The 27,822-nt window shown below is 36.0% G+C and overlaps 1 protein-coding gene across 1 annotated transcript in view; it reads left to right on the top strand.

The window, feature by feature from the left end:
* The window catches only part of LOC150108543 (KICSTOR complex protein SZT2-like), a 1,022,772-nt gene that overhangs the window by 743,170 nt on the left and 251,780 nt on the right, over nt 1–27,822 (top strand). Inside the window, exon 44 of the mRNA XM_090390485.1 lies at nt 13,896–14,069. Coding sequence (XP_090246611.1) covers nt 13,896–14,069 — 174 coding nt within the window. The remainder of the gene's footprint in view (nt 1–13,895; nt 14,070–27,822) is intronic.

Here is a 27,822-nt window from a genome sequence, read left to right as displayed (position 1 = left end):
CTGATAGCAGGGTTTCAGGCGTCCCATATCGCAAAAAGATCATCTTGAACAACTTGTTTGCTATTGTTCTGGCCGTTTGGTCCTTCATGGCCGTGGCTTCGGGGAACCTGGAGAACATGTCTATCACGACTAAGATGTACCTGTTCCCCTTTGAAGTGGTGGGAAGTGGCCCCACAATGTCCATGGCCACGGGAAGGGGCACGAGGGGATAGGGAATGGCTGAATAGGGGCCTTACCTGCGATGGGGGGGGGCTTCTTCTGGCATAGGTTACATGAAGAGACATATGCTTCCACGTTGCATCTCATTCCCTTCCAGAGGTACCTATCCATCACCCTTTTTAACGTTCTGTGTATTCCCTGATGTCCTGCTAGATCAGTATCATGGAATGTGTGTAACACCCATGGAATCATGGCTTCGGGTACTATTATCTTCTCCTTCCATCTCCCAGTGATGCCTTGCTTAGATAGCAGAAGGCCGTCACTGTCTATGTGCATGTTACCATTATGGCTCTGACCCATGATGTGTACCATTCATACTTGACAACTTCTTGTAGACTCCTCCCCATTTCGGGTCGGTCTTTTGGGCCTGAATGATGTCAGGCTTCTCCCAAGTCTAATACCTGGGTTCAGGTGTCTCTCCCTTCTTTGACTCTTGAATGACTGAAATTCATTTGGTGGTTCTTCCTATATGGTTGGGATTCTCCTCAGGCTGGGATGTTAGTGACCGAGACAGGTAGTCAGCTACCACGTTAGTCTTTCCGGGTATATAACTGACTTCCATTCTAAACTCCTGCAACTCCAAAGACCAGCACGCAATCCTTTGATTTTTATCCTTCATGGATGACATGAAGGACAAGGGTTTTTGGTCAGATCTGAGGATGATGTCATGCCCTAACAGTAGGTGACGGAGCTTCCTGAGGCTATATACGATTGCTAACGCGTCCCTCTCAATCACTGAGTAATTATCTTCTGAAAGGGATAACTTCCTACTAATGACTGCGACTGACTTGAAAGATTCCCCCTTCCCTCTGTTCCAGTACAGCACCGATAATATCTTTTGATGCGTCAGCTGCAAAGTAGAAGGTCCTCTCCCAGCTTTGGGCGGATGAGAACGGGGGCCATGGTTAATGCCCGGTTTAACGTATGGAATGTTTCTTGTTGCTCTGCCTTTCAGGCAAATTTTGTTCCCTTCTTGGTCAGGCTCACTATGGGCTTCATTATTTCAGAACATTGGGGAATGAATTTATGGTAAAAATTTACCATCCCCAGATACCGCCTAACCTGCCTGATTGTGAAGGGGGGGGGGGGGGATTTACATCTAATATGGCATTCACATTGTTTCGTGAGGGTATTATCCCATCACCTGTAATGATATGTCCAAGGTATTCGACCTTGTGAAGAAAGAATTCACACTTTGAGCACTTCAGTGACAGCCTGGCTTTGTCCAACCTATCTAACACGTTCAGCAAGATTTCAGTGTGCTCCTTTATGGTGGTGGAGTATATCAGCAGGTCATCCCAGAAACACAAAACGCCTTTGCCTAAGAGTCCTGCCAGCACGTCATTCATGAGGCACAGGAAACTCATGGCAGAGTTTCGGGCTCCCTGGGGAAGTCGGCATAGTTGGTATTTCTGCCACCTTGTGGTGAATGCGAAATACTTCCTATCCTCCTTCCTGAGGGGAATCTGGTAGTACCCAGAGTTCAGGTCCAGTTTCGAGAAGACCTTTGCACCTTCCAGTCTGACCAACAGCTTTTCTATTGTACATACTGGAAAATCGACGGGGTTTGTGACTTTGTTCAGTTCTCTTAGGTCTAAAATAAACCTAAGGTCACCATTTGCCTTCTCGACCAGTATGAATGGGCTGTTCCAACGGGATGCTGACTTCTCGATCACTCCTGCTTTCTCGTAATCATCCATGAGCTTCTCCAATTTGTCTTTGTGTTTCAGGGGAGTTGGGTATTGTTTTATGTGTGTGGGTGAGTTCGAGGTTAATTGTACGGTGTGTTCCACTGCATTCATACAGGTAAGGGTGCTTATCCCTTCAGTGAATACCTCGGTGTGTATTTTGTATGCCACCTCAAAGAACAATTTTATCTCCTCTATATCGTGATCAGAGTTATGGTTGCTTATTGATCTATTCACCAGTTTCTCCTTCCACGTGATTTCTTTCTCTTCTGGCTTCTTTGTGGATATCAGTTTGGCTTCAAGGGACTTGTTTCCATGCAATCCCTTGCATGGGTCGATGTTAGGGTGGTATGTTTTCCCACAAAGAGATATCGACTGGGTTCCAAAGTTGCAGGTGAACTGGTTTGCTTTTAGAAAATCCAGCCCTAGAATGACTTGGTTACCCGTGTCTGCAGGTAGTATCTCGGGGAGGATTATTAAGTCGTGGGTGAGGTCAATTGGGAAGCAGGGAATTGATATTTTTGCCCTTACTTTTGTGGAGGATTGCAGCTCAATCTTGGCTATTCCCATTATTTTGTGGGGGTTTTGGAGGGGATCAGTATTTTTTTTGTGTGACATATTGAGCTTCTTGTATAGGTTATGTGGGATAATGGATATATGTGCCCCTGTGTCGAGCAGGAATTCATATGGTGTTTCTTCTATGCTTCCCTCGACGAGGGCAAGGTTCCCCTCAAAGTTACCCTCGATTATGTTGGTGCTCTGCATCTTGTAGTATGTGCTCTCATTATCCTTGGGAGAAATTGGGGTTTTGGGCCCTCAAAACCTTTTTCCTTTCTACCATGCCTCTTTTCTATTATCATTTCTCGGTATTCAGAAGCTTGGGTAATGTTTGCGCTATTTCTTCCCTCTCTAGCTGCTATGTAGCACGTATCAAGGCTATTTGTTCCATTGAGGTATACGCTCTCTTGTAGTTCAGGTGTGATGCTTGCTCGGAATTGTAGTATTAGCCATTCAATGTGTTCTTTTTCATGTGGCAAGGTTTTTATGTCGTGGGCAAGTTTTGACAGTCTATTGAAGAATTCTATCACCTTTTCTCCTTTTTTCTGTATGCATTTGTAAAATTTTTCTAATGCTTGGCTAGTTCCTCCCTTTATTTATTTGAACTCAGATATCAATGCGTTTTTGAAATCATTGTAATTTAATGCTCTGTTTAAGGTGGGGTGGGAGTGCATCATCTTTGCTTTCCCTTCAAGCCCACTACGTATTAGTAGGGTTAAAAGTTGAGGCTCACTCCAATTGGCTGCTCTCTTTAGCCTTTCTATGTACCAGAGGAAAAATCCTACATCATCATTCCCTTCCCCTGAGAATTTGGGACATATTTGTTTGGGATTCATGGTTTTAAAAAATTCAGGGGTTGCTCATTTCAGATGATGTTGGTAAAGGCATACTTACTCTTTCAAGTTACACTTTGTTACGGGATGAGTTACGAACCCTTTTTCTCTTTATGAATTTTCAATATCTTAATTAAGTTCTGTGTGTGAGACTGAAACCAACTTATCGTGCTTGTATTGCTTGCTTTATGTTTTTCTTTTTCAAGCACATCCTGTCGGCTGTGCCATTGTTATATTTCGTTACTCTCTTTTGCTTTTACTTGGTATAGTTTTTACTTTTTCTTTACAGGTTACTTCTTACACTTACCAGAAATTAGCCTCCAACAAATTTGTTTATCTTAAATCAACTGCACCAGCTGGTGACTAGTTCCAGATACTTAATCTTACTTTAACAAACTATCTCGACAATATTGCTTAGCATTTTGAACACGTGGTATGCAGTCACGGCTCCCATCTTAACTTAACGTCGAGTGTCTCCTCTACCTCCCGTACTTACACAGGTTCGGTTTTTATAAGTGGTAGGTCAGACTCAAACAACAGAAGCATACAAACTGATTTAAGATAAAACATTTTAATGCAGCTAAATTCATATACAGGAAAAATCATGTAAATATAATACTAAACAAAAAGGGAAGTAGGTTCATGCACAAGTGCCCACTCAATAGCAATAGGCTCAATCAATTCTTCTCACGCACTTCCTAATGTGCAAGCTTATACAATTCTAATCGAGGAGCATTAATTAATCAGTGTGGTTTGCGCTAAGATTAACTGATGCTCCTGTCCTTAAGCAAGTTTAACAACACTTAATAAATCAATTTATACATGACACGTTCTCTCAATCCTACAGATTGCTAATCTTATGAGAGGTAAACTCCTTGCTATTTAACTTATACAAATCGCACGCTCAATATACAGAGCAGAAACTTCATTTATAGCATTTCATATAACACTTCATTTCCAAAACTGTTCCACTACAAGTTCACACAAACACAAATTTACAAGTCACAGCAGGAAGGCCCAATCAAGATGTATAGTCCAAAACGGATCTTCTAGCCAGGTCAAGCAGGGTTATGCTTTAAGGCTTTCCCCTTTTTTCTTTGTTCACTCTGATTTCTACAGCACTTCTCATGCATATAAGGTAAAAAATATTTGCCTTACCGGTTAATCTCCTTAGCGTGGTGGTCCCTTTGTTTTATGTCTGATCCTTCCTCGGATATGGCAAGATTTCCCTGTCGTTCCGCTGTCTTTCTTCACTCATTCCTTCCAAAGTGTTGAGCCCTTCGAAATTATCACATTGGTGGTAGCTCACCAATGGCCCTGTCTGCTGGTTCCTTGTTGTTCAGATGGACGACCTGTGCGCAATGGGACCCACTGCAACGTGGAGGGTCGCTGGACACCAGCGACAAGCTTCCTCAGAAACAAGAGAGCATTTGAAGTGTACACCGCTCCTTATATCTTAGCGGCAAGCCCCCCCTCTCTCTCTCTCTCTCTCTACTTCACTCACTCAGCCGTCTTTGATTCATCAGGTAAGGTCATGTTCTTTACTCAGCAGCCCTCTCGACGGAACTGTTACTGCAGGAGTTACTGGATGATGTTTCGGATTTTCTGCAGTGTCATGGACTATTACGTAATGATCAGGCCTTCTGCTGATTGGTTAACATGAATTTTCCCAGTATTGGATATTATTCTAAAACAATGTTTGAATTATTTTACAAGAACATTAATAATTAAATTGATACACTTTACATTTACAAGTTAGTTGTTGCCTCTCTACGTAAACTCTTGAGAGTTTAAGCATGTCTTTACGTTAAGATTCTATTCTTTCATGTTGTGTCTGAAACCAATGGCTGACTTATAGTGGGCCAGTAATTTCCGATACAACGCCTGTGTAATTTTGGTCTTAGGAAGCATGTTTTTGTTTTTATTACAAACTTTCTAACCAAATTTTGCAATTCAGGGTGGGAAGCACATTATCCTGTCCATATGTCCAAGAAGAGAGTTCTCCCCAGGACTCTGTCTCAATCACTGAATAGCTTCCTCCCAGTACAGTATATGACAGTACTGTATATGAGATGACTTCACGGCTTTCTCTCTCATTCTTGTAACATGAGGGTTATCGAAAGCCAACTTCAACAACAGTTGATATCTTTCAGGTATTCTTAGTACTGGATTCAGATTTTCAGCAGCAGCAAAAAGTGTCTTTACACTTTTCCCCAAAATGCTTTCTTCACCTGAACCTAAAGTTATCCCAGTAGTAACAGAAGCCAACTTCTTAGGACTCATTTTTGACAAATAGTTTACTTTTCTAGCACATGTCCATCAACTAAGATTAATGTGCAATAAAGAAATAATTATCACTTGCATTCTGTGTTTTACAAAATGGGATGCTGATCAGTCTTCCTTGCATTTGTTCTCTCAGAACTTTATTATGGATCACATCTATGGATGTATGAAGTCTTTGGTGAATGAACATTTACAGGTATATTTGCATATTGCTTGTTCAGGATTTTTATGTCAAATCAAGTGAACGTGATTTATCCTATCAATGGTAATAGTTATCACTTAGCTATATCCTAAAAATAAAGTTGGCGTAAATATCCTGTGTGGACTAGTATTTTTTCTCTACATTGGGAAGGTCAGTATTATGATCATCAGAATACTATTTGCCCATTTTGGATGCATGTAAAAGAGATCATTCAGGCTCTTGTCATGAATATTGACAGCAGTACCTGCACTGCACTCAGTCATGTAGCCTTCTTCTGTCCCCAGCTGAGGAAGTTGTATAGCCCATCATCAGCTTACCTGTAGCCATTTAACACAGAGCAGAATAGTTAGATTTCTGTACTGATGATTTGCTAATATGAGACCTCTGTTGGTTGTGTTCATGACCACTTTCTCTCCAGTCAAATTCCATTTGAATGCAAATTATACATCTGGGTTGCATGCCATCCAGCAAGTGCTTGTCTACATAAAAGAAAACTGCTACGAAAATGTATTATTATACTCCGAGACCTCATGGAGTCAGAAACTCATCTGGGAGGTCCTTTTATCACACACACAGCTCATCATACCTTGTCTTAAACACACTCAAACTCCTTGCACACACCACACGCTCAGGCAAGGTATTCCAATCATTCACAACTCTGCATGAAAAACACCTGCCTCTCACTTCCCTACTCACACCCTCTTTATACAGTTTTTAGGGATGACCTCTGGTTCTCCCCTATCTCCTGCTATTTTATGTTATTTTATTTTATTTTATTTTTTAAATATTTTTTAAAACACTATTTTATTTAAAACCTTACATTTTGCAACATTAAGCTCACATCCCCATTTCCATGCCCAATCACTCCATTTATTCAAGTCTTCTTGTAAGGCCACAACATCTTCACTATTCTTCATGGTTCATCCCAACTTTGCATCATCTGCAAACAACTGAACATCTCCATCCAAATCTTCACCAATATCATTAATATACAAGTTAAACAGTAATAGCCCTAAAACAGACCCCTGAGGCACTCCACTAGTGACTTTCCTTTTCCTGGATATTGCTCCCCATACACAACTTGTTGATACCTATCAGATAGCCAGTCTCCAATCCAATGCACTAATCTAATATCCAACCCCATCTGGTCTAGTTTGACTGTCAACTTATCATGAGGTTTTCTATCAAAGCCTTTGCGAAATCCAAGTATATTACTGTGTATCCTTCTCCTCTGTCCAAGGAAGCAGTCACTTTATTGTAATAAGTAAGTAGATTACTAAAACATGACCTCCCTTTAGCAAATCCATGCTGTCCATCAAAGATGATACCATTGTTGTCAACCCAACTCTGGATCCTAGTTCTCACAAGCTTCTACACCAACTTAACCATAACACCTGACACACAGATAGGCCTATAGTTTGATGAGTCTCTCAATGAGTCTGTATGAAATACAGACTCATTCATTTCCTTATGAGCCATCTCCTCTCCAATGCATAGTCCATATCCAGTGCTTTATATGTTCTACAATTATCAAATTTCAGGATCTTTAATTTTAATGTTTATTTGTGCTGGATATACCAGCCACATTAGAATCAAGATGAAATGAGACTCCTTTTGGGATGGTTAGGTCAGTTGCATCTGCAGTTGCAATTTCTCTATCTATGAGGGACTCTTGTGCAGATTGCAGACAGTAAATCGGAACAAAATTCATTAATCAGTGACAGGTATCCTGGCAGTAACCATTAACAAATAAATTTCAGGAGGGCAAAGTCTGACCGTTACCTCCTTATGGTGCCCTCTGGATGATCTAACGACAGCAGCATTTCTTCTTTTTCCCATCATGGAGACAAATTTCAGTGATCATACTTATGTTTCTGCGTACGGGGCAGCCGACATGACTCTTGATTTGGAAATGATGTCAGAGTTGAGAAATGAGCAAATCATTCCACCCATTACAAGAAATATTAATATCATCCAATGTAATTTAAATGGTATCATTATCCCAGCAAGCAAAGAAAAAAAAACTAAATGAACTATTACTACTAGCTGACAAACATGATGCTGATATTATCTGCATCTAGGAAACCAAACTTCGACAAACCAACAGACTAAACATTAAAAACTATGAAATCATAAGACAAGATAGGCCTACTGACCAAAATGGAGGAGGGCTTCTGACACTAATCCAAAACTTGTCATATAAAGTTGTTGAGTTAGATATAGTATCAGAAGGAACTGAAATACAAGGAATCCAAATACTGGAACCAAGTAAAAAGCCATTAAACATATTCACTTGTTATCATCCTCCTGACAAACCTGGACCAAATCTTTCCAACCTATCCCATCTCATTGAAGAAAACTCCATTATCTTAGGAGACTTGAATAGCAAACACCTGTTATGGGGTTCTGAGGAAATAAACCCAAGAGGAGAAAACCTGAGTCATTTCTTAGATGACACAGGACTAATAACTCTCAACAGTGGAGAGCCTACTTATCTGTCTCATTCTTATGGTACAAAAGATGCCCTATATATCACTGCAGTGTCTCCTGATCTTCACGACAAAGCTATTTGGTCTGTTTTGGAACCAGTAGGAAGCAACTGTACCCCAATATTAATCAATCTGAACCCAAAAATGACCAGACCCACCCAAAAAAGAAAATATCATTGGAACTTCCAGAAGGCAAATTGGGAGAAATACAAGGATGAAGTAAGTAAAATGCTGAAAGATCACATACCATGATGACTTAGACAAAGATTATATAATGTGGAAGAATACTATCCTAAATGCAGCAAAGAAAAGTATCCCAAAGGGCTACAGGAGAAAGGTTATTTCAAACTACACAAAGGTTCACCAGGAACTTGCCAGTAAAATAACTAAACAAAATGAATTGTTTAACATCTTAAAAATTGGAAGCTCTCCAGAAACCAGGATTGAGTACAACAAGATAAATGCTGAAATTAAACAAAAATATAATATATTAAAAGAACTAGGTGGCAAGAATTTTGCCACAACTTAAATCCAAACACTTCAGATACCAAACTTTGGAAACTGACTGCTAATTTACAGAGACCTACCAAAGGCAAGTGAGACTAGCATGCTTAAAGATCCAGATGGAAATATCAAATTTGGAGATAGGGAGATTGCAAATACCTTGGCCTTTCATTTTCAAAATATAAGCAAACTAGAGATGAATACTAGGAAATACATCAAATATCAAAACAGGCTCAACAGCAGAAAAATGCTGCAAACTCCCCAAAATATCAAAACAAACTATTCTGGGATCCACTTACAATCTCTGAATTGGGAGATGCCTTGGAGAGACTAGATATAAATATATCATGTGGACCAGATAACATACAAGGAATTATGATCAAACATCTTCCTTCCCTAGCCCTAGATTGACTACTTCGCCTGTACAACAATAGCCTAAAACAAGGAAAAGTTCCGAAAGACTGGAAGACAGCCACCATCATACCAATATTAAAGCCTAACAAACAGCAAGACCAACCAGGAAGTTATAGACTAATTTCACTGATTTCAATTCCAGGCAAATTAATGGAAAAAATGATACTCCAATGTTTGAATTACTATCTAAACAAAAATAGTATACTACCACATTTTCAGGCTGCCTTTAGAAGAAATCGCTCAACAACTGAGCAACTTTTCTACTTAACCCAGACAATTCAAGATAACTCTAGACCAAACCTACCAAATCCACCATTGCAGCTTTTATAGATTTTAGCAATGTCTTTGACAAGGTGTGGAGGCAGAAACTCTTTTCCAAACTTTGTCATATTGGAATAGAAGGGTCATAGATCCAGTTCTTAACTGGATCTATGACTTTCTAAGAAATAGAACAATTCAAGTTAGAATTAATAATACCTTTTCCAAGAAAGTGTAAATAAGACAAGGACTCCCTCAAGGTAGCATTTTGAGCCCACTCCTTTTTTTCATTTATTTAAATGACTTAGATGATTTGGTCCTATTCTCAGCTCACAACAACCTAGAAACAGCAGAAGGTCACTTAAACAAAGCCATTGAAAGTTTAGCTACATACTGTGAAAACCAAAAAATCAAAATTAACCGTACTAAATCAGAAATCTGTGTTATTACTATTAACAACCACCTCAGAAAGTGGAGACCAAAGATTAAGCTAAACAGTCAACTAATTACATTTGATGAAAACTCCAAATACCTTGGAGTTACTCTGGATCCATTGCTAAGCTTCAATAAACATATCAACAATGTTGCAGTCAGCAAAAAGAAGACAAAATCATGAAAAGTATCTCAGGTAAAGAGTGGGGAGCTGATGCTAAAGCCTTAAAAGTCACATATACCTCTATTATCCATCCCATAATGGAATATGCTTCACCTATCTGGATGCAAACATCACAAACCAGTTTAGCAAGCTTATAAAAATTCAGAAAAATGCTGCTAAAATCATATGTGGGCTAAGGAATACAACTCCTGGAAAAATAGCAGAATTCGAATCCAACCTTTTTCTTTTAAAAATTAGGTGGCAAAAAAAATCTTACCAAATTTGTAGAAAAAAGAGCCAACTTTGCACATCATAGAACAAGTGAACTTTTTAAAAACCGGAAACCAGCAAACAGAATAAAGAAAAAATCAACAATGCATGAAATCATAGAAAATAAAATTCCCTTAGATTGTTCAAATAAAATAGCTGACTAGTCAGCATTTCCTTCAAATCAAGACAGGAAAAATATAGTTATCAACTCTGAAATAGGGAAACATGAGGAAAAAAGCCTAGAAAACCCTGAAATCTTGAGATCATTAGCCTTTTCAAAAATAATGGAATATGGACCTCACTCAATAAAGATCTACACAGATGGCTCCCAAAAAGCCAGCAAAGGTTGGTCGATTGGTAGATCCTCTGCTCCTAATGGCTCAGTTAAGTAAGTTTGAGCGCGGTTACTAGTTGGAAGGGGACCAATCGTTCAGTGCTGTTGGTACACTCTCCCTCGATGAGTCTTTGAACTCCCTGGAGGTGTCAAATAATAATAATAATAATAAAATCCAAATGGCAATTCTGGGAGTGGCGTACTCATCTATGGCTCTCATAATATAGAACTAAAAACAACTAACAGTATTGGATGCAATTCATACCATGCAGAATTAATAGCCATTAACACAGCACTGCAATATTTGAACAAACAAAACCCTAAGGAGTTTATATTTTTCACAGATTCCTTAGCAGCCGTTCAAGCTATTAAGAACTGCTACACTAGCCATCAAGAAATACTTAGAGACATAGCAAAAAACATAAATAAACTACATAAGGATTCCGAAATAATCTTCCAATGGATCCCATCCCATGTGGGATTAAAAGGAAACAACTGCAGATGAAGTAGCAAAAATGGCCACGACATCAAGTGATACCACAGATTTCGATCTTTTTAAAACCACCCAAAAAGAGAAAACATAAAAAGAACAATTCTTCAGGACATGACTCACCACTGGTACTCAGCAGAAAATCCAGGAGCTACCATCAACTCCAAGTATAATCGCAGTGCCAGTACCATGATCTCTCGCCTCAAGACCGGCTACACAAGACCAACCAACCAATGGCATAAAAGGCTTCCCCACCTGAAAAATCTGTAACATCAAGGAAGCATCACCAATGCATTTGCTAAACTGTATGAATATTTCCAAATGCGAACTTTACAACAACCCTGAAAAGGTGCTATATAAAATACATGAATTTGACCTCTATGATCTGGTGTAATAATACCATGGGATAATAAATAAAAAAAAAAAAAAATTCATGAGATTAAGCATTGGATGTCTAGGCTACATAGAAGAGAGGAAGTTGTACTTGCTATTCACCGCATGGTTGCAGATATCTTACATATTCTTATCTCCTGATGATCAAAGACCCACCAATGTGTAAACAATGTAATGCTCACCATATAATATGTTCTGTTGCAGTGCCATCATTTCACTTGAGAGAAAGAGGAGTTATATTTATACTGATTTATACAAACATGTTTGCATAAATAAGTTGTAATCAGTTTTAACTTATGGTTCTGAGAGTTGGATTAGAAATAAAGCACTTGATCATAGATATGAGAGATTCTGAGAAAGATTAAGGGAACAGGTGACATCAATGGCAGTATAATATTAAAAACAAGGATATTATGAAAGAACTGTGTAATCGTTCGATGCTGTTGGCACACTCTCCCTTGATGAGTCTTTGGACTCCCTGTAGGTGTCAAATAATAATAATTAGCATTCAGGAATATTAGCATTTCTAATCTCAGGTGGTATGGTCACTTAAACAGAATGAGAGAGGAAATACTGTCAAAATCAGTGTTTTTTTGTCTAGATGACAGGAAGAACACCCAGATAAAAACTAAGATCCAGGTGAATTGATACAGCAAGAAGTGCCTTAGAAGATTAAAATATGAGATCTGATAATATTAGAGTCCTGGCAGATAACAGATTAATATGTATCACATTGCTCACTATTTAAAATTTTGTTTTCTTGTACCTATCACAATATTTACTCACTAAGCCATTTTTATTGCCTTGTGTAATCTTTGTAATGGCACAGTATGACTTTTGCTGTCCTTGTGCCAATAAACTGCAAGCTAACCAGTCATCTAAATTGACATGATAAGATAAACAGGATAGGATAGAGACCTGCTATATAACTGTAGCATCTTCACTGTCTGCATAATGCTAATAATATATCCCAAGTCTTGATTATAATATTTTTTGCATTGCATTGCATATCACCATGTCCCATTTCAATAAATCACTGTGGTGAATCAGTAGACATGCATGTCTATTGAATACTTTGTTAGTCATTGATTTAGCTTTTGAAAATATTCCATTTCTGTTTTTTTTTTAAAAAAAAAAAAAAATTAAATCAAAAGAGCTAATATCAGTGGTTTGCTTAACTTTGCTAAGTTTTTTTTTAATGCTAAAGTTATATCTTTTTTTTTTAAAAAAATAGGTTATTGAATCTAGTATTTTATAAGAAAATCTTGATTTTAGCAACATAGTTTTCCAACTAGATAGTGTATCTATTCACTAACCAGCAAACAGTGAATGTGAATGATGGGTATTAATGTTTATCTATATCTTTAAGTGGTTGATGAATTTCAGTATCATCTTATTGGAGATCTGATTTTCCATATTTTGGAGACCAAAATATGGAAAAAATTCCATATTTTGCCTCTAGAAACAGAGCATCCAAATCATGTAATTTAATGCACCTGTGGTACTAATGCATGGTAAATTTACAGCCTCTTTTTGTTTCACTTTCTGTTATTTTTTTTCCTCCCCATAAAGTTTTGAATTAGTTTTTGCAGTACTATATACTGGATAGATACTTTTTTAAATTCTGCAAAAGTGATCTGCACACCAAAATAAATACTTTAGTATTTATTTCATTATAAGCATAAAAAAAAAAGTCTGTATAATTGAGTTTATCCTGATATGAACCAGATCACAAGAAAAATTATTTTCTCCTTCTGTTAGTTATACATTATCTAGTGCTGTACATGTCCAAAACCAGTTTGTAATTTTCTTGAACGTCTGAAATACAACCAACATTCCTTGACTAAATGTATGGCATAATTCTGTAGTTTGTTCTTTCAGTTAATCATTTGTCTAAATATATGATTAGTCTTCATCCACAGAAAGAGTAGTATATACAGCAGGGAAACTGTCCTTATCCCTACCTTAGAATGATAAATCCTTGTTGCTTCTATTTAAGATATATATATATATATATATATATATATATATATATATATAATCCTCCAGAATAATAGATATATTATTTTGGAAGATTGGCAGCATTATAATGAATAAATATACTGTTATTTGATGGTACAAGAAGTTAATAACATGTTAATAAATAAAATAAACAAAAGTTAATTGAATGAAAAAAAATTATAGTGTTACTCTCCATTTTCTCTTCTTTTTTTTTTTATAACATAAAGTAACAGGCAGAAGTCTCCTTTGGGACTTTTCTGCCTTTATCATTTTTTTAAAAAAATTGAATTATTATTCATATTCTGTCTTTGATTTGTTCATTTTATTTTGAAAATTCTAATTGTTCTTTGCTTTTGATTTATAGGTATTGCATGCATAATAGTGTCTATAGTAAACGGCCAGGGATTTCCTGTGCAGCACATGTCTTGTCCTCTTCCATCTGCCACTACATATTATGATGGAATGACTTACCACAGCTATGAAGACTTAACAACAACTTCACTTTATGATGACAAAAATGAATGGACTCGTACTCCAGGTATTTTAAAACTTATTTAGAAAATGCTTGTTCTTTGTAGGATAATTTAAATTGCATTATTTGACATATTGTCAAATAGGCCAGCCTGGTTGGCCGAGTGGTTAGCATATCCACTCTCCAGCCAAAAGGCTGTGGGTTCATATCCCACTGTGGGCATGGATGTTTGTGATTGTCTGTGAAAATACTAGTGGTGGTGATGGGTGGTAGATGGCATTTTTGGATTGTGAGTAGTAGGGATAGAGAGTGTAGAGTAGATGCCCTCCCTTGATGAGTCTTTAGACTCCCTGGAGGTGTCAAGTAATAATAATAATAATATTGTATTGGAAAATCTTTTTATATGCTATCCTGGTGATCTAAGGACATTGCATCTCCACTTTCCAATTAACACACTGAGTTAATGGTAAATTTCATGTTTGGTCTCTAGAGTAGGAAATCCATATCTTTACATCACCCACAACACTAATATACTATAGATGGTACTACCATTCCATCAATAGTACATTAGTGGGGGGGGGATAATTTGCCTTGATATATTACTCATTAATTAGAATGCTATTTTCTTAGCACCTTGCCTGAATGCTGAATTATGGTATACTAAATGAATATAGGAAATTAGAATTGTCATTACTCATTTTAGTTTAAATAGATTTTGATTATGACATTTCAGACATGGAGAGTATGGTGAGTAGAAATAGTTAAGATAGGAAGGAAATTTTAAGAATTTGAGTGAGATTTAGAATACAGATGGCCTGATGAAGAAGAAACTTTAAAGTGAAGAATTTCCATTTACTGCTGTATTGCTTTGATCAGACTCTGTGTGCAAAATAGGAAATGAGAGGAGCTATATCTTTTATGAAGCTTGTATGAGAGTGTTTTTGTTATTTATGAAAAGTCCATTAATGAAAGTTTTAATTTAGTTTTTTGATTTTGCTTGGGATTATAACTGAAACTATGAGGCCAGTGAAGGTTAAGAAAACTGTAGCACATTTAATACTGCAAAGAGTGAGGTTTAGAAACCAGAGAATAAAAATTATGCTTCTCCAAAGCCACTTTAAATCACTGATAAATAGAGAATAGTGTTACCACTAGGTGATAAACATTGCTTGCCAAAGTCAGATGTGATAAACATCTGTGGTACAGTAAAAGTCTGTAAAAAAAATTTCACACAATCATGATTTATGTGTTACATTTGTTTTATATAGTGTTATATATATTGAGTATACATTTCATAAATAAAGTTTAAGTTTTATTTTATGATAATACTATTTTAAAAAAATTGTGTGCATTTATTAACACAATTGTATGTATTAGCATTATCAGAACCACCACATGCTGGTGATACAACAACAGACTTAAATTTATTTAGAGAGTTAACTTGATTACTGTAGTATTATAATCTTTACATAGAAATAATGTTGTATATATATTATCTTATATTTTTTTATAGTAGTTTCCTATGGTGTACCCTAATATGCAAGTGCTGTAGTAATGCCAGCCATCTTATCACTTGAGTTTTCCTATGAATCTCTCTAATGTATATCCTTTCTTTTAGTGTTACATGGTGATCAGCTTTCATTTTAGAAATTATGGGCTTTACAACTGCATTATAAATAACTATTTTAATATCCCAACGTTTCTATCTTCATATTAAGCTCATCATCTGGAGCATATACAAATATACAGGACAAGCTGAGTTACATTACATACAGTAAGCTAGAGAAACAATGAATTGATCACATGAAAGGAAAAAAAAATTATTTATAAACTACATTAAGCTAAATTCTATTTATGATAACATGAATAAACATTCTTTCTTACAGATAGTTTTCTTTCAGTAACAATGATGTCCTATTTATAACATTACAATTGTTATTTTTGATTTAGGATCCTGGATTTTCTATAGTCCTGTTTATAGTTGCTCTTAGAGAAGAAGGTTCCATGGGTCGAATATATGCCTTCCATATGTTTGGAATTTTTAGACCATCATTATTCTTCAGATTGGGGTGGTTGGTAATAATCTCACAGGCTTCCTTAAATTTGCGTTCATACCATGTTTTGGTGTGATGTAGGCAACTAGTGCTTTTCCAGTCAATTTTATGTAAGGTGTTCCGGGCATGATCAGAAAGGCCAGCTTCACCATAATTATTATATTTAATGTGTCTTTTATATTCTTTTTGTCTGATAGGAATTGTGCATCCTGTTTCTCCTATATATGTTATATTACAGGTGCAGTAAATACGGTATACTCCAGGGTGGACTAGCAGAGGGAGTGGGTCTTTGGATGAGTTGAGTAAGCTTTTTAATTTTGCAGGAGGTTTAAAGGTGGCTTTGAGGTTGTATTTTTGTAATATTCTGTTTATTTTATCTGATGTCCCTTTAATGTAAGGAATGGTTATAGTTTTATTGTAGTCTGGTTTGTCTTTGTTTTTTATTGAGGTCTTGTAGAGAATTTTGTTAATAGTGTTTTGGCTGTACCCATTTTTTTGAAAAGTATTGCTGATAACCTTAAATTCATCTTTCAGTGCTTGTTCATTGGAGCAGATCTTCAGAACCCTGTTTTTTTAAAGTATTAATGACACCTAGTTTTTGTGTTGGGTGGTGGTAGGAGTTTATGTGTATATATTGGCCAGTATGTGTCAGTTTCTGCTAAACAGTGAAGGAGAGATTGCCAGAAGGAAGACATGTTGACAAGTGTATCTAGAAATGGAAGTGTGTTCTGTTTTTTAATCTCAATTGTGAACTGTATGTGTTTGTGTTGTTTGTTTAGGTGGCCAAGGAATGTGTCTGGTGGCCATGGGACCAGATCGCGAAAACATCATCAACGTATCTAAGCCAGACTTTCGGTTTTAAAGGAGAGGAACCTAAAGCAAGTTGCTCAAATTGTTCCATATAAAAGTTCGCAATGGGGGGAGGGGGGGGGGATAATGGCGAGCCCATAGCTGTGTCTTCTTTTTGTAGGTAGAAAGCGTTTTGCCATATAAAATATCCAGAATGCAATACATGTGCAAAGAGCACTATGATATTTGAAGGGAATTTGTTCTGTAAAAGAAGGATTGTGTCATTGATTGGGACATTCATAAAGAGGGCAGAGATGTCAAAACTGACTAATAAATGATTTATTAGTCAGTTTTGATGTCTCTGCCCTCTTTACGGATGTCCCAATCAATGACACAATCCTTCTTTTACAGAACAAATTCCCTCCAGACATCACGGCGCTCTTTGCACATGTATTGCATTCTTGATATTTTATATGGCAAAACGTTTTCTACCTACAAAAAGAAGGCACAGCCATGGGCTCTCCATTATCCCCTCCCCCTCCCATTGTTAACTTTTATATGGAACATTTTGAACAACTTGCTTTGGGTTCCTCTCCATTAAAACCCAAAGTCTGGCTTAGATACGTTGACGATGTTTTCGCGATCTGATTCCATTGCCGCCAGACACTAGACACATTCCTTAGCCACCTAAACAAACAACACAAACACATACAGTTCACAATTGAGATTGAAAAACAGAACACACTTCCATTTCTAGATACACTTGTCACACGTCTTTCTCTTGGCAATCTCTCCTTCACTGTTTACCAGAAACTGATACATACTAGCCAATATATACACATAAACTCCTACCACCACCCAACACGAAAATTAGATGTCATTAATAATCTAAAAAACAGGACCCTGAAGATCTGCTCCAGTGAACAGACACTGAAAGACGAATTTAAGGTTATCAGCAATACTTTTCAAAAAAAAATGGGTACAGCCAAAATACCATTAACAAAATTCTCTACAAGACCTCAATAAAAAACAAAGACAAACCGGACTACAATAAAACTATAACCATTCCTTACATTAAAGGGACATCAGATAAAATAAACAGAATATTACAAAAATACAACCTCAAAGCCACCTTTAAACCTCCTGCAAAATTAAAAAGCTTACTCAACTCATCCAATAACCCACTCCCTCTGCTGGTCCACCCTGGAGTATACTGTATTTACTGCACCTGTAACATACCATATATAGGAGAAACAGGATGCACAATTCCTATCAGACAAAAAGAACATAAATAATTATGGTGAAGCTGGCCTTTCTGATCATGCCCTTGAACACCTTACATAGAATTGACAGGAAAAGCACCAGTTGCCTACATCACACCAAAACATGGTATGAATGCAAATTTAAGGAAGCCTGTGAGATTATTACCAACCACCCCAATCTGAACAATAATGATGGTTTAAAAATTCCAAACATATGGAAGGTATATATTCGACCCACAGAACCTTCCTCTCTAAGAGCAACTATAAACAGGACTGTAGAAAATCCAGGATCTTAAATCAAAATTAACAATTGTAATGCTAAAAATAAGGCGTCATTGTTACTGAATAAGAAAGAATGTTTATTCATGTTATCATAAATAGAATTTAGCTTGATGTAGTTTATAAATATTTTTTTCTTTTTTTTCTTTCACTAGAGGTCATGCCAGTAGAATAACTTGTGATCAATTCATTGTTTCTCTAGCTTACAGGATGTCATGTAAATGTGCTTATCCTGTATATTTGTATATGCTCCAGATGATGATCTTAATATGAAGATCGAAACATCAGGATATTAAAATAGTTATTTATAAAGTGGTTGTAAAGTCCATAATTTCTAAAATGAACTCTAATATATATGTTCATTAGTTGTGTGTTTTGAAATATGCATCACCAGATAACAGGGATGCTAGCCAGCAAGCAAGCAAGCAAGCAATCAATCAAGAGAGGTAAAAGGAAGAAGAGCTAGAAAGGAGAAAAATAAACCAAGTCAAATGCTGTATCTCAGAAACATTTTTTATGTGCATCTTTGTCAACTCTCCAGTGAGAAAATGTGAAGATAATATTGAAGGATAATACAATGTATCAAGCCTTCTTATATTAGCGAGAATGTTATGTCTTAATTGGAAAATAATTGGTATATGTTCCACAAAATGAGGTGGAATATGCATTGAAATTCTTTTTCAGGGAAATGCCTTTGGAACTGCTCAATTGTTGTTCTCCTATTTTTAATGAAATTATCTTCATGCCTACTTCAGCAAATGAAGAAAAGGTGTGTTTCATGAAACTTAATTGCTAGATGATGATAAATGGAAGTGTAATAATCAAGTGAAATCTTTAACTTTTATTCTGTTCTAAGGAAGTTGAGAAGTAAGACAGACTGAATAAATGATTGAGTAAAAATAAATAAGGACAGTGAAGAAATAAATGCTGCATAAGAAATTCCCATATAAACAAGTAAAACTGGAATTTTTAGCTGTGGCTGTATTCATTGTTTTGTATGTTATATGGTTTCACCTCAAAATTGAACTTATTTATAATACAGAGTGAAAGAGCTCATATTGTGTAATGTTTAGAATAGCCACTTTGTTATTTTTGTACTTAATAAGAATTTAAAAGTTATATATATAGTATATTAGAAGAAATTAATATTGGAAACAAGTTGTAGGTGCTCCACACCAAACATGTAACCAGTATTCTAAGAATGGGTGGATTTGTGTATAGTTAAGAGTCAGTTGGATAAAATAACATTGTGAACAAAAGAGAACACCTAGTTTTTTGATGGTGAGGAAGCTATTGATGTGATGTGTTTGTGTCAGGAGCTACTGGAGGTGAATGCTAGTCCAAGCAGAGTAATCTGATCTTGTCTAGAGATTTGTGTATTACTGAGGGTAAGAGAATGTGAGTTGAGATTTCTTTTGCTAAAAAAGAGGTAAGACTGTGTTTTGATAGTATTGAGCATGATCAGAATGTCCTTACCCCATTGAAAGATAGTACCTAGATAAATGTTTAAAGCATTGGTTGTAAATGATTTTGATGCTTGTGATTGCATACTGCATGGTTTGTCAAATGAATAGGATGAAAGGAGAGTACTATCATCTGCAAAGCTATGGTAAGATTAGTGGTGATTGAGAGTAGGTCATTTATGTATTTATGTACATGAGAAAGAGGGTAGGTGATAGGACAGAGCCCTGAGGTACTCCTGCATTATATGAAAATATAGTTAACTTACTCTCTAGATCAACTTTTAACATAAAAGATCAGACAAAGGTGAGGGTTAAGTCAAATCCACAGCTTAATGACTGCAATCACTATTGAGAACTTGCGATCATTAAAACTCTGCATAGGATTATGTGGAATCAAACACACACAGGAAATTTATTGGTGTGAGACCTAATACAGAGATTAGGGGAACTAGATCATGATGGCAGGAATGATGAGAATCTATGCTTAAAAGTTACTGTTATACAACTGTGCATATTTGTGAAGGTGATAAAATGATGATTGTATATTCATCTGGTTTGGGTATATTAAGTATTGCAAGGATATCTGTATAAATCAGACATTAGATACAAATACAAGGGGGTGGTCTGAAAAGTTCTCGGCCTCAACCATAGATGGCAACACTATCAGCAAGATTTTTTTTTTCCAAGTTGGTACATCTGTCATAAGCATCCATGTGAAATTGCAAATCATTCTATCAAGTAGTTTGTTTTATACAGCTGTCTGAAGCAAAAGTGTTGTCTGTATCCCTTGAAATGGATAAAATTGAGTATCGTGCAGTTATAAAATTCTTTGTAAAAGAAGGTTTAACGCCAAAAGAAATTCATTCAAAGTTCATATAAGTTTATGGGCACTCTTCTCCTTCATTTTCGACAATTAAGAAATGGGCTGCCGAGTTTAAACATGGCCGTACCAGCCTTGAAGATGATCCACATGAAGGACATCCAAAAAGTGTAACAACACCAGAAATCATTGATCAAGTGCATGATATGGTATTGGATGACCGGCGAGTCAAAGTGCGTGAAATTGCTGAGACTATAGGCATTTTAAAAGAACATGTAGGATATATTTTGCATGAAGAACTGCAAATGAAAAAGTTTTACGCAAGATAGGTGGCGGCAGGAATGGTGAGAATCTATGCTATGGTGAGAGTTATTGTTATACAACTGTGCATATTTGTGAAGGTAATAAAAGGATGATTGTATATTCATTTGGTTTGGGTTTATTAAGTATGTGCAAGGATATCTGCATAAATGAGACATGAGTGTGTTTTTGATCTCACAGCAGATCAAAAATGCACTCACATGAAAATCTCTGAACAGTGCTTGGAGCGTTTTAACGAGAATAAAACTGATTTTGTGCATTGATTTATTACTATGGATGAGACTTGGATTCACCATTACACATCAGAATCCAAACAACAGTAAAAACAGTGGACAGAAGCCAGTTGTTCAGTGCCAAAGAAGACAAAGTCGGTTCCATCAGCAGTAAAGGTCATGGCATCGGTGTTTGGAGATGATAAAGGCATCGTTTAACCAGACTAGACAAAAAAATTTGTGAGTGAAGAACGTTTTCAGAAGAAAAAAATCATCTTTTGTCAGGACAATGCAACTGCCCACAAAGATATTTTGGCAATGGGAAAATTACGGGATCTGCACCATGAATTGTTGGAAACATCCACGATATTCCCCAGATTTGGCTCCCTCTGACTTCTTTCTCTTCCCAAAACTAAAACTCTTCCTCGTTGGGCAGCATTTTTCTTCAAATCAAGAGGTGATTGCAGCTGTAGAGTAATATTTTGCAGATCTTACTGAGAACCAGTACAGGGACGGGATAATGGTGCTGGGGCATCGCTGGAATAAATGTATTAGTCTTAAAGGAGATTATGTTGAAAAATAAATATAACTTTGAAATTATAAATTTGTTTTTTCATTGTTAGGCCGAGAACTTTTCAGACCACCCTCATAGAGATCCACAAATTTGCTCATGCAGATTTGTGGATCATTATGGATACTCGTTACAGAATTGAGCATACAAAAATGTCTGGAGGTAACTTATTTTGCCTGTACACTATAAATGTTAATTAAGGATATTTTCTTAATATCTTCGCTATACTGCCGATTTTTCATGATTCTTCTGTTGTGTTCTACTTTTTTATTATTGCTCCGAGCAGCCATTCAAATGGGAAATAAACCATTGAGAAGGGCAGTCAACACATTAGACTTTTCATATGGAATGTTAAGGAACACTTCATAAAAAGCAGAAGAATTAAGGAAAATACCAGAGCAGTACCATTTATTATAAAAATTAACTGTCATAACATAAAAGAAAAACCAAATGATTTGAATATATTCAAATTTATATAGTGGTGAAAAAAAAAAAGGCAACCCAGAAGTTATGTTAACAATATTTCATGTTAGGGAAACTAAATAATTGGCTTTAAATGCAGGAGCAAAAGAATGGTAGAAACAAGGATTTTAAAAAAATAAAATAAAAATAAAAAATAAAAAAACGAACACGACAGCATTCATTTGTTGAAGATCTAGAAGAAAATAAAGAAGAATTTGAAATTTTAGAATTTTACAATTATTTTCAAGAAATGATTAACACCACAAATTAAAATGATATATGACTTACATTAGGTGATCTAAAAGCAAGAATAAGTTATAACCCAACTATTCATTGTGAGAATACGATCTTGTTCATTTGAGGCCTGATATGGCTTGAAAAAGTTGGTTTCTAGAGTAGAGTTTATATATATATATATTCTTTTTTTTTTCTCTTTATCTCTGAAATAAAAAAAAAAAGAGTTAGATAGGGAGACTTTATCTCACCAAAATTATTTGCATCAGTTCTTGAATATGCTATGAGAAAACTGAATTGGGAGAAAAGAGGATTGAATATTTATCAAGAATACTTAAATAATCTACTATTCACTAATATTATAATGATAACTATCGTACTAATAGCAACATCACCAAAAGAATTAGAATACATGATTATTGAATTAAATGAAATAAGTTTGTAGATAGACCTGATTCTTCTGTTGTGTTCTACTTTTTTATTATTGCTCCGAGCAGCCATTCAAATGGGAAATAAACCATTGAGAAGGGCAGTCAACACATTAGACTTTTCATATGGAATGTTAAGGAACACTTCATAAAAAGCAGAAGAATTAAGGAAAATACCAGAGCAGTACCATTTATTATAAAAATTAACTGTCATAACATAAAAGAAAAACCAAATGATTTGAATATATTCAAATTTATATAGTAGTGAAAAAAAAAAAAGGCAACCCAGAAGTTATGTTAACAATATTTCATGTTAGGGAAACTAAATAATTGGCTTTAAATGCAGGAGCAAAAGAATGGTAGAAACAAGGATTTTAAAAAAATAAAATAAAAATAAAAAATAAAAAAACGAACACGACAGCATTCATTTGTTGAAGATCTAGAAGAAAATAAAGAAGAATTTGAAATTTTAGAATTTTACAATTATTTTCAAGAAATGATTAACACCACAAATTAAAATGATATATGACTTACATTAGGTGATCTAAAAGCAAGAATAAGTTGTAACCCAACTATTCATTGTGAGAATACGATCTTGTTCATTTGAGGCCTGATATGGCTTGAAAAAGTTGGTTTCTAGAGTAGAGTTTATATATATATATATTCTTTTTTTTTTCTCTTTATCTCTGAAATAAAAAAAAAGAGTTAGATAGGGAGACTTTATCTCACCAAAATTATTTGCATCAGTTCTTGAATATGCTATGAGAAAACTGAATTGGGAGAAAAGAGGATTGAATATTTATCAAGAATACTTAAATAATCTACTATTCACTAATATTATAATGATAACTATCGTACTAATAGCAACATCACCAAAAGAATTAGAATACATGATTATTGAATTAAATGAAATAAGTTTGTAGATAGACCTGATTCTTCTGTTGTGTTCTACTTTTTTATTATTGCTCCGAGCAGCCATTCAAATGGGAAATAAACCATTGAGAAGGGCAGTCAACACATTAGACTTTTCATATGGAATGTTAAGGAACACTTCATAAAAAGCAGAAGAATTAAGGAAAATACCAGAGCAGTACCATTTATTATAAAAATTAACTGTCATAACATAAAAGAAAAACCAAATGATTTGAATATATTCAAATTTATATAGTGGTGAAAAAAAAAAAAAGGCAACCCAGAAGTTATGTTAACAATATTTCATGTTAGGGAAACTAAATAATTGGCTTTAAATGCAGGAGCAAAAGAATGGTAGAAACAAGGATTTTAAAAAAATAAAATAAAAATAAAAAATAAAAAAACGAACACGACAGCATTCATTTGTTGAAGATCTAGAAGAAAATAAAGAAGAATTTGAAATTTTAGAATTTTACAATTATTTTCAAGAAATGATTAACACCACAAATTAAAATGATATATGACTTACATTAGGTGATCTAAAAGCAAGAATAAGTTGTAACCCAACTATTCATTGTGAGAATACGATCTTGTTCATTTGAGGCCTGATATGGCTTGAAAAAGTTGGTTTCTAGAGTAGAGTTTATATATATATATATTCTTTTTTTTTTTCTCTTTATCTCTGAAATAAAAAAAAAAAAGAGTTAGATAGGGAGACTTTATCTCACCAAAATTATTTGCATCAGTTCTTGAATATGCTATGAGAAAACTGAATTGGGAGAAAAGAGGATTGAATATTTATCAAGAATACTTAAATAATCTACTATTCACTAATATTATAATGATAACTATCGTACTAATAGCAACATCACCAAAAGAATTAGAATACAAGATTATTGAATTAAATGAAATAAGTTTGTAGATAGACCTGCAAATGAATATGGACAAATCAAAAATAATGTATAGTAAAATTACTCCAGAACGAAAACAAATATAAATGAAGACTGATTGAAATAATTAGTTTATACAAATATCCGGACAAATCATTACAAATGACCATAAACTTAATAATGAAATTTTCAGCTAGTTTTTGGAAACCAGCTGGACCATCCATAAGATAGAATAATGAGATAAAGAGATGTTATGGACATTTATGGTGGAGATAAGCACAGGATTGGTCAAAATGGAATAAGTATCGAGATCACTTGTCCTGCAGTGGACTGAAGAAAGTTGATAGTATATGTATAATTTGAACATACCAAATTTCTTTTATAGGCATAAAAATGATTAATAACTAGCTTTGAATATATTTGCTATATTGGATATATTTAAAGGCAATTTACCAACAGCATAAAAAGGAGGCTCTACAACCACTGTGTACTCATAACAATGATGTGTGTGGTAATGAAACTTAGAGCCTGACTAAAAAAAACAGCTAGAGAAACTGAAAACAACACAATGAAACATCGGAAAAGCTATTTTGAGAATAATGTGGTTAGATAAAATGAATAATACTTGGATATAGCAAACAAAGAGAATGGACATTGGATCAGTGATTAAAGGCAACAAATGGTGCTGGGCAGGACATATAATTATTATTATTATTATTACGGGCAACTCCGGGGAGTCATTAGACTCATCGAGGGAGGCCCCAAATCATTTTCATCACAACTATTCGACATTCATACAGTATCTATCATACCTCGCCTTAAACTTATTCACTGTCACAGCATCCACCACAGACTCAGGGAGCGCATTCCACTCATTCACAACTCTAAAAGTAAAAAACCCAGCTCTAACACCTTTACTAACCACACTTTTGCCCAGTTTCCATGGATGTCCCCTAGTCCTCCCACAACCAGCCCTGTTCTCAAAAATATCTTCTGAATTAATTTTATAGAAACCCTTCAGTAATTTGAATGTCTCAATCATATCTCCCCTCCTCCGCCTATCAACCAATTTTTGCAACCCACAAATCCTCAACCTGTTCTCATACGGTTCATTCCACAGACCTGCTATCATCTTGGTCACTCGCCTCTGGATCCTCTCCACCTCCTCCCCATCAAGAAGAAACCTAGGTGACCAAATCTGGGCACAGTAGTCGAGATGAGGTCTTATCAAGGCTCGATACAGAGGAACAATAACCTGCTTGTCTCTGCTTGTCAACGTATTCTTCAGCAACCAAGTGATTTGATGAGCTGATTTGGCCACTTTTGCAATGTGTCCCCTAAATTTCAATTCCTTATCCACCAACACTCCTAAATCTCGTGCCTCATCAATTTCCTGGAGCAGGGTTCCACCAATGCAGTAAACTGCCTCCAATCTTTTCACACCAAAATGCATAACCTTACATTTTGCCACATTAAATTGACATCCATTCTCCCTAGCCCAGACCTCCAATCTATCCAAATCATCCTGCAAAATTTTGACGTCATCTGCATTCACTATTGCCCTACCCAACTTCACATCATCCGCAAACAATTGAACTGTTCCTCTCAGATCCTTTCCTATATCACTTATGAACAAATTAAACAGCAGTGGTCCAAGAACAGATCCTTGTGGCACACCACTAGTCACAGGCCGTCTTGTGGACTCTACTCCCGAGTAAACCACTCTCTGATATCTCTCCGTCAACCACCCTCCTATCCATCTCACCAACCCTATGTCCATTCCCATATGCTGCAATTTACTGATTAGAATTCCATGTGGTATCCTGTCAAAGGCCTTAGCAAGGTCCAGTAGAATCACTGTAAACCCATTTCCCTTATCCAGTTCAGCCGTCACTGTGTTATAATACGTGAGCAAGTTACTGAGGCATGACCTACCCTTCACAAAACCATGCTGTCCCCGATACAGTATCCCATTTTCTTCTATCCAATCTTGTATTTTCCTCTTGACTATTTTCTCTAAGACCTTGATAATGATTCCTGTTATGCTGATTGGCCGGTAATTTTCAACAGCAGCCTTGGAACCACCTTTGTGCAGTGGAACTATTTTCCCCTCTTTCCACCCCCTCGGGACTGACCCAGTCCTGAGGCTCAAATTAAACAAAATGGTCAAGGGCACTGACAATTCTTTGGCCGCTTCACGTACGACACGAGCTGGTATACCATCCAATCCCACAGATGTATTGACATTGAGGTTCTGTAATAGACTAGTTACCTCTACTTCATTCATCACAATTCCAGTATAAGCTGTTGGTTCTTCCATTTCCGCAAAGTCACCACCTGGATGATATACTCTTGCAAAGTGCTCGCTCAGTAATTCCACAACATCGACTGATTCGGTTACCTCCCTACCCTCAGCATTTTTTAAGATCATTCTACCATGAGCATTTTTCCTTTTACTTGCAACATATTGAAAAAACTGTTTGGGATTCTCTTTAGCCTGCATGGCCAATTTCCTTTCGTAATCTGCTTTTGCTTTTCTTACCACCCTTGTTACCATCCTGGCTTGAGCTTTATACTGTTCATACACCTGATGATCACCCTTCTCCTTAAATTCCCTCCACAATTGTTTCTTTTTTTGCAGCTCAAGCTTAATAGTGTTATTCATCCATTTAACCCCTAGTTGATTTATTATTCGGACTCTTGGTATACAGTCAACCATTGCCTCCTGCAAACAGTTCTTAACCACCTCCCATGCACTATCAACATCCAGCCCTTGCAGTTTTACATGCCATGGCATTGAGCCAAGCACACACCTAAGCTTGTCATACTTAGCAGCCCGGTAATTCCACATGTACCCTGTCTTAATTGTAAATTCGACTCCTTTAGCCACCTCCCAAGTCATGACCTTATGGTCACTCTCACCAATTGGTGGTAACATGGTCATGTTCGTTACAGCTACATTCTCAGTTGCAATTACTAGGTCCAGCACTCTCTGCCCCCTGGTATTTTCTAATACATGTTGCCGTAGATAGTTGTCCCTTAATAACTGCATAAAATCCAATTCCTTCCTCCCATTTGCCCTCTCCTCTTTCCAGTCAATGTTACCATAATTGAAATCACCC

The sequence above is a fragment of the Typopeltis vanoorti genome, chromosome 3, assembly GCF_054136105.1.
Source record: "Typopeltis vanoorti isolate ZY-2024b chromosome 3, IOZ_Tvanoo_1.0, whole genome shotgun sequence".
In the NCBI taxonomy this organism is placed as follows: domain Eukaryota; kingdom Metazoa; phylum Arthropoda; class Arachnida; order Uropygi; family Thelyphonidae; genus Typopeltis; species Typopeltis vanoorti.
Note: the sequence above shows the minus strand (reverse complement) of the source record. Positions and strands in the feature narration are given on the sequence as shown.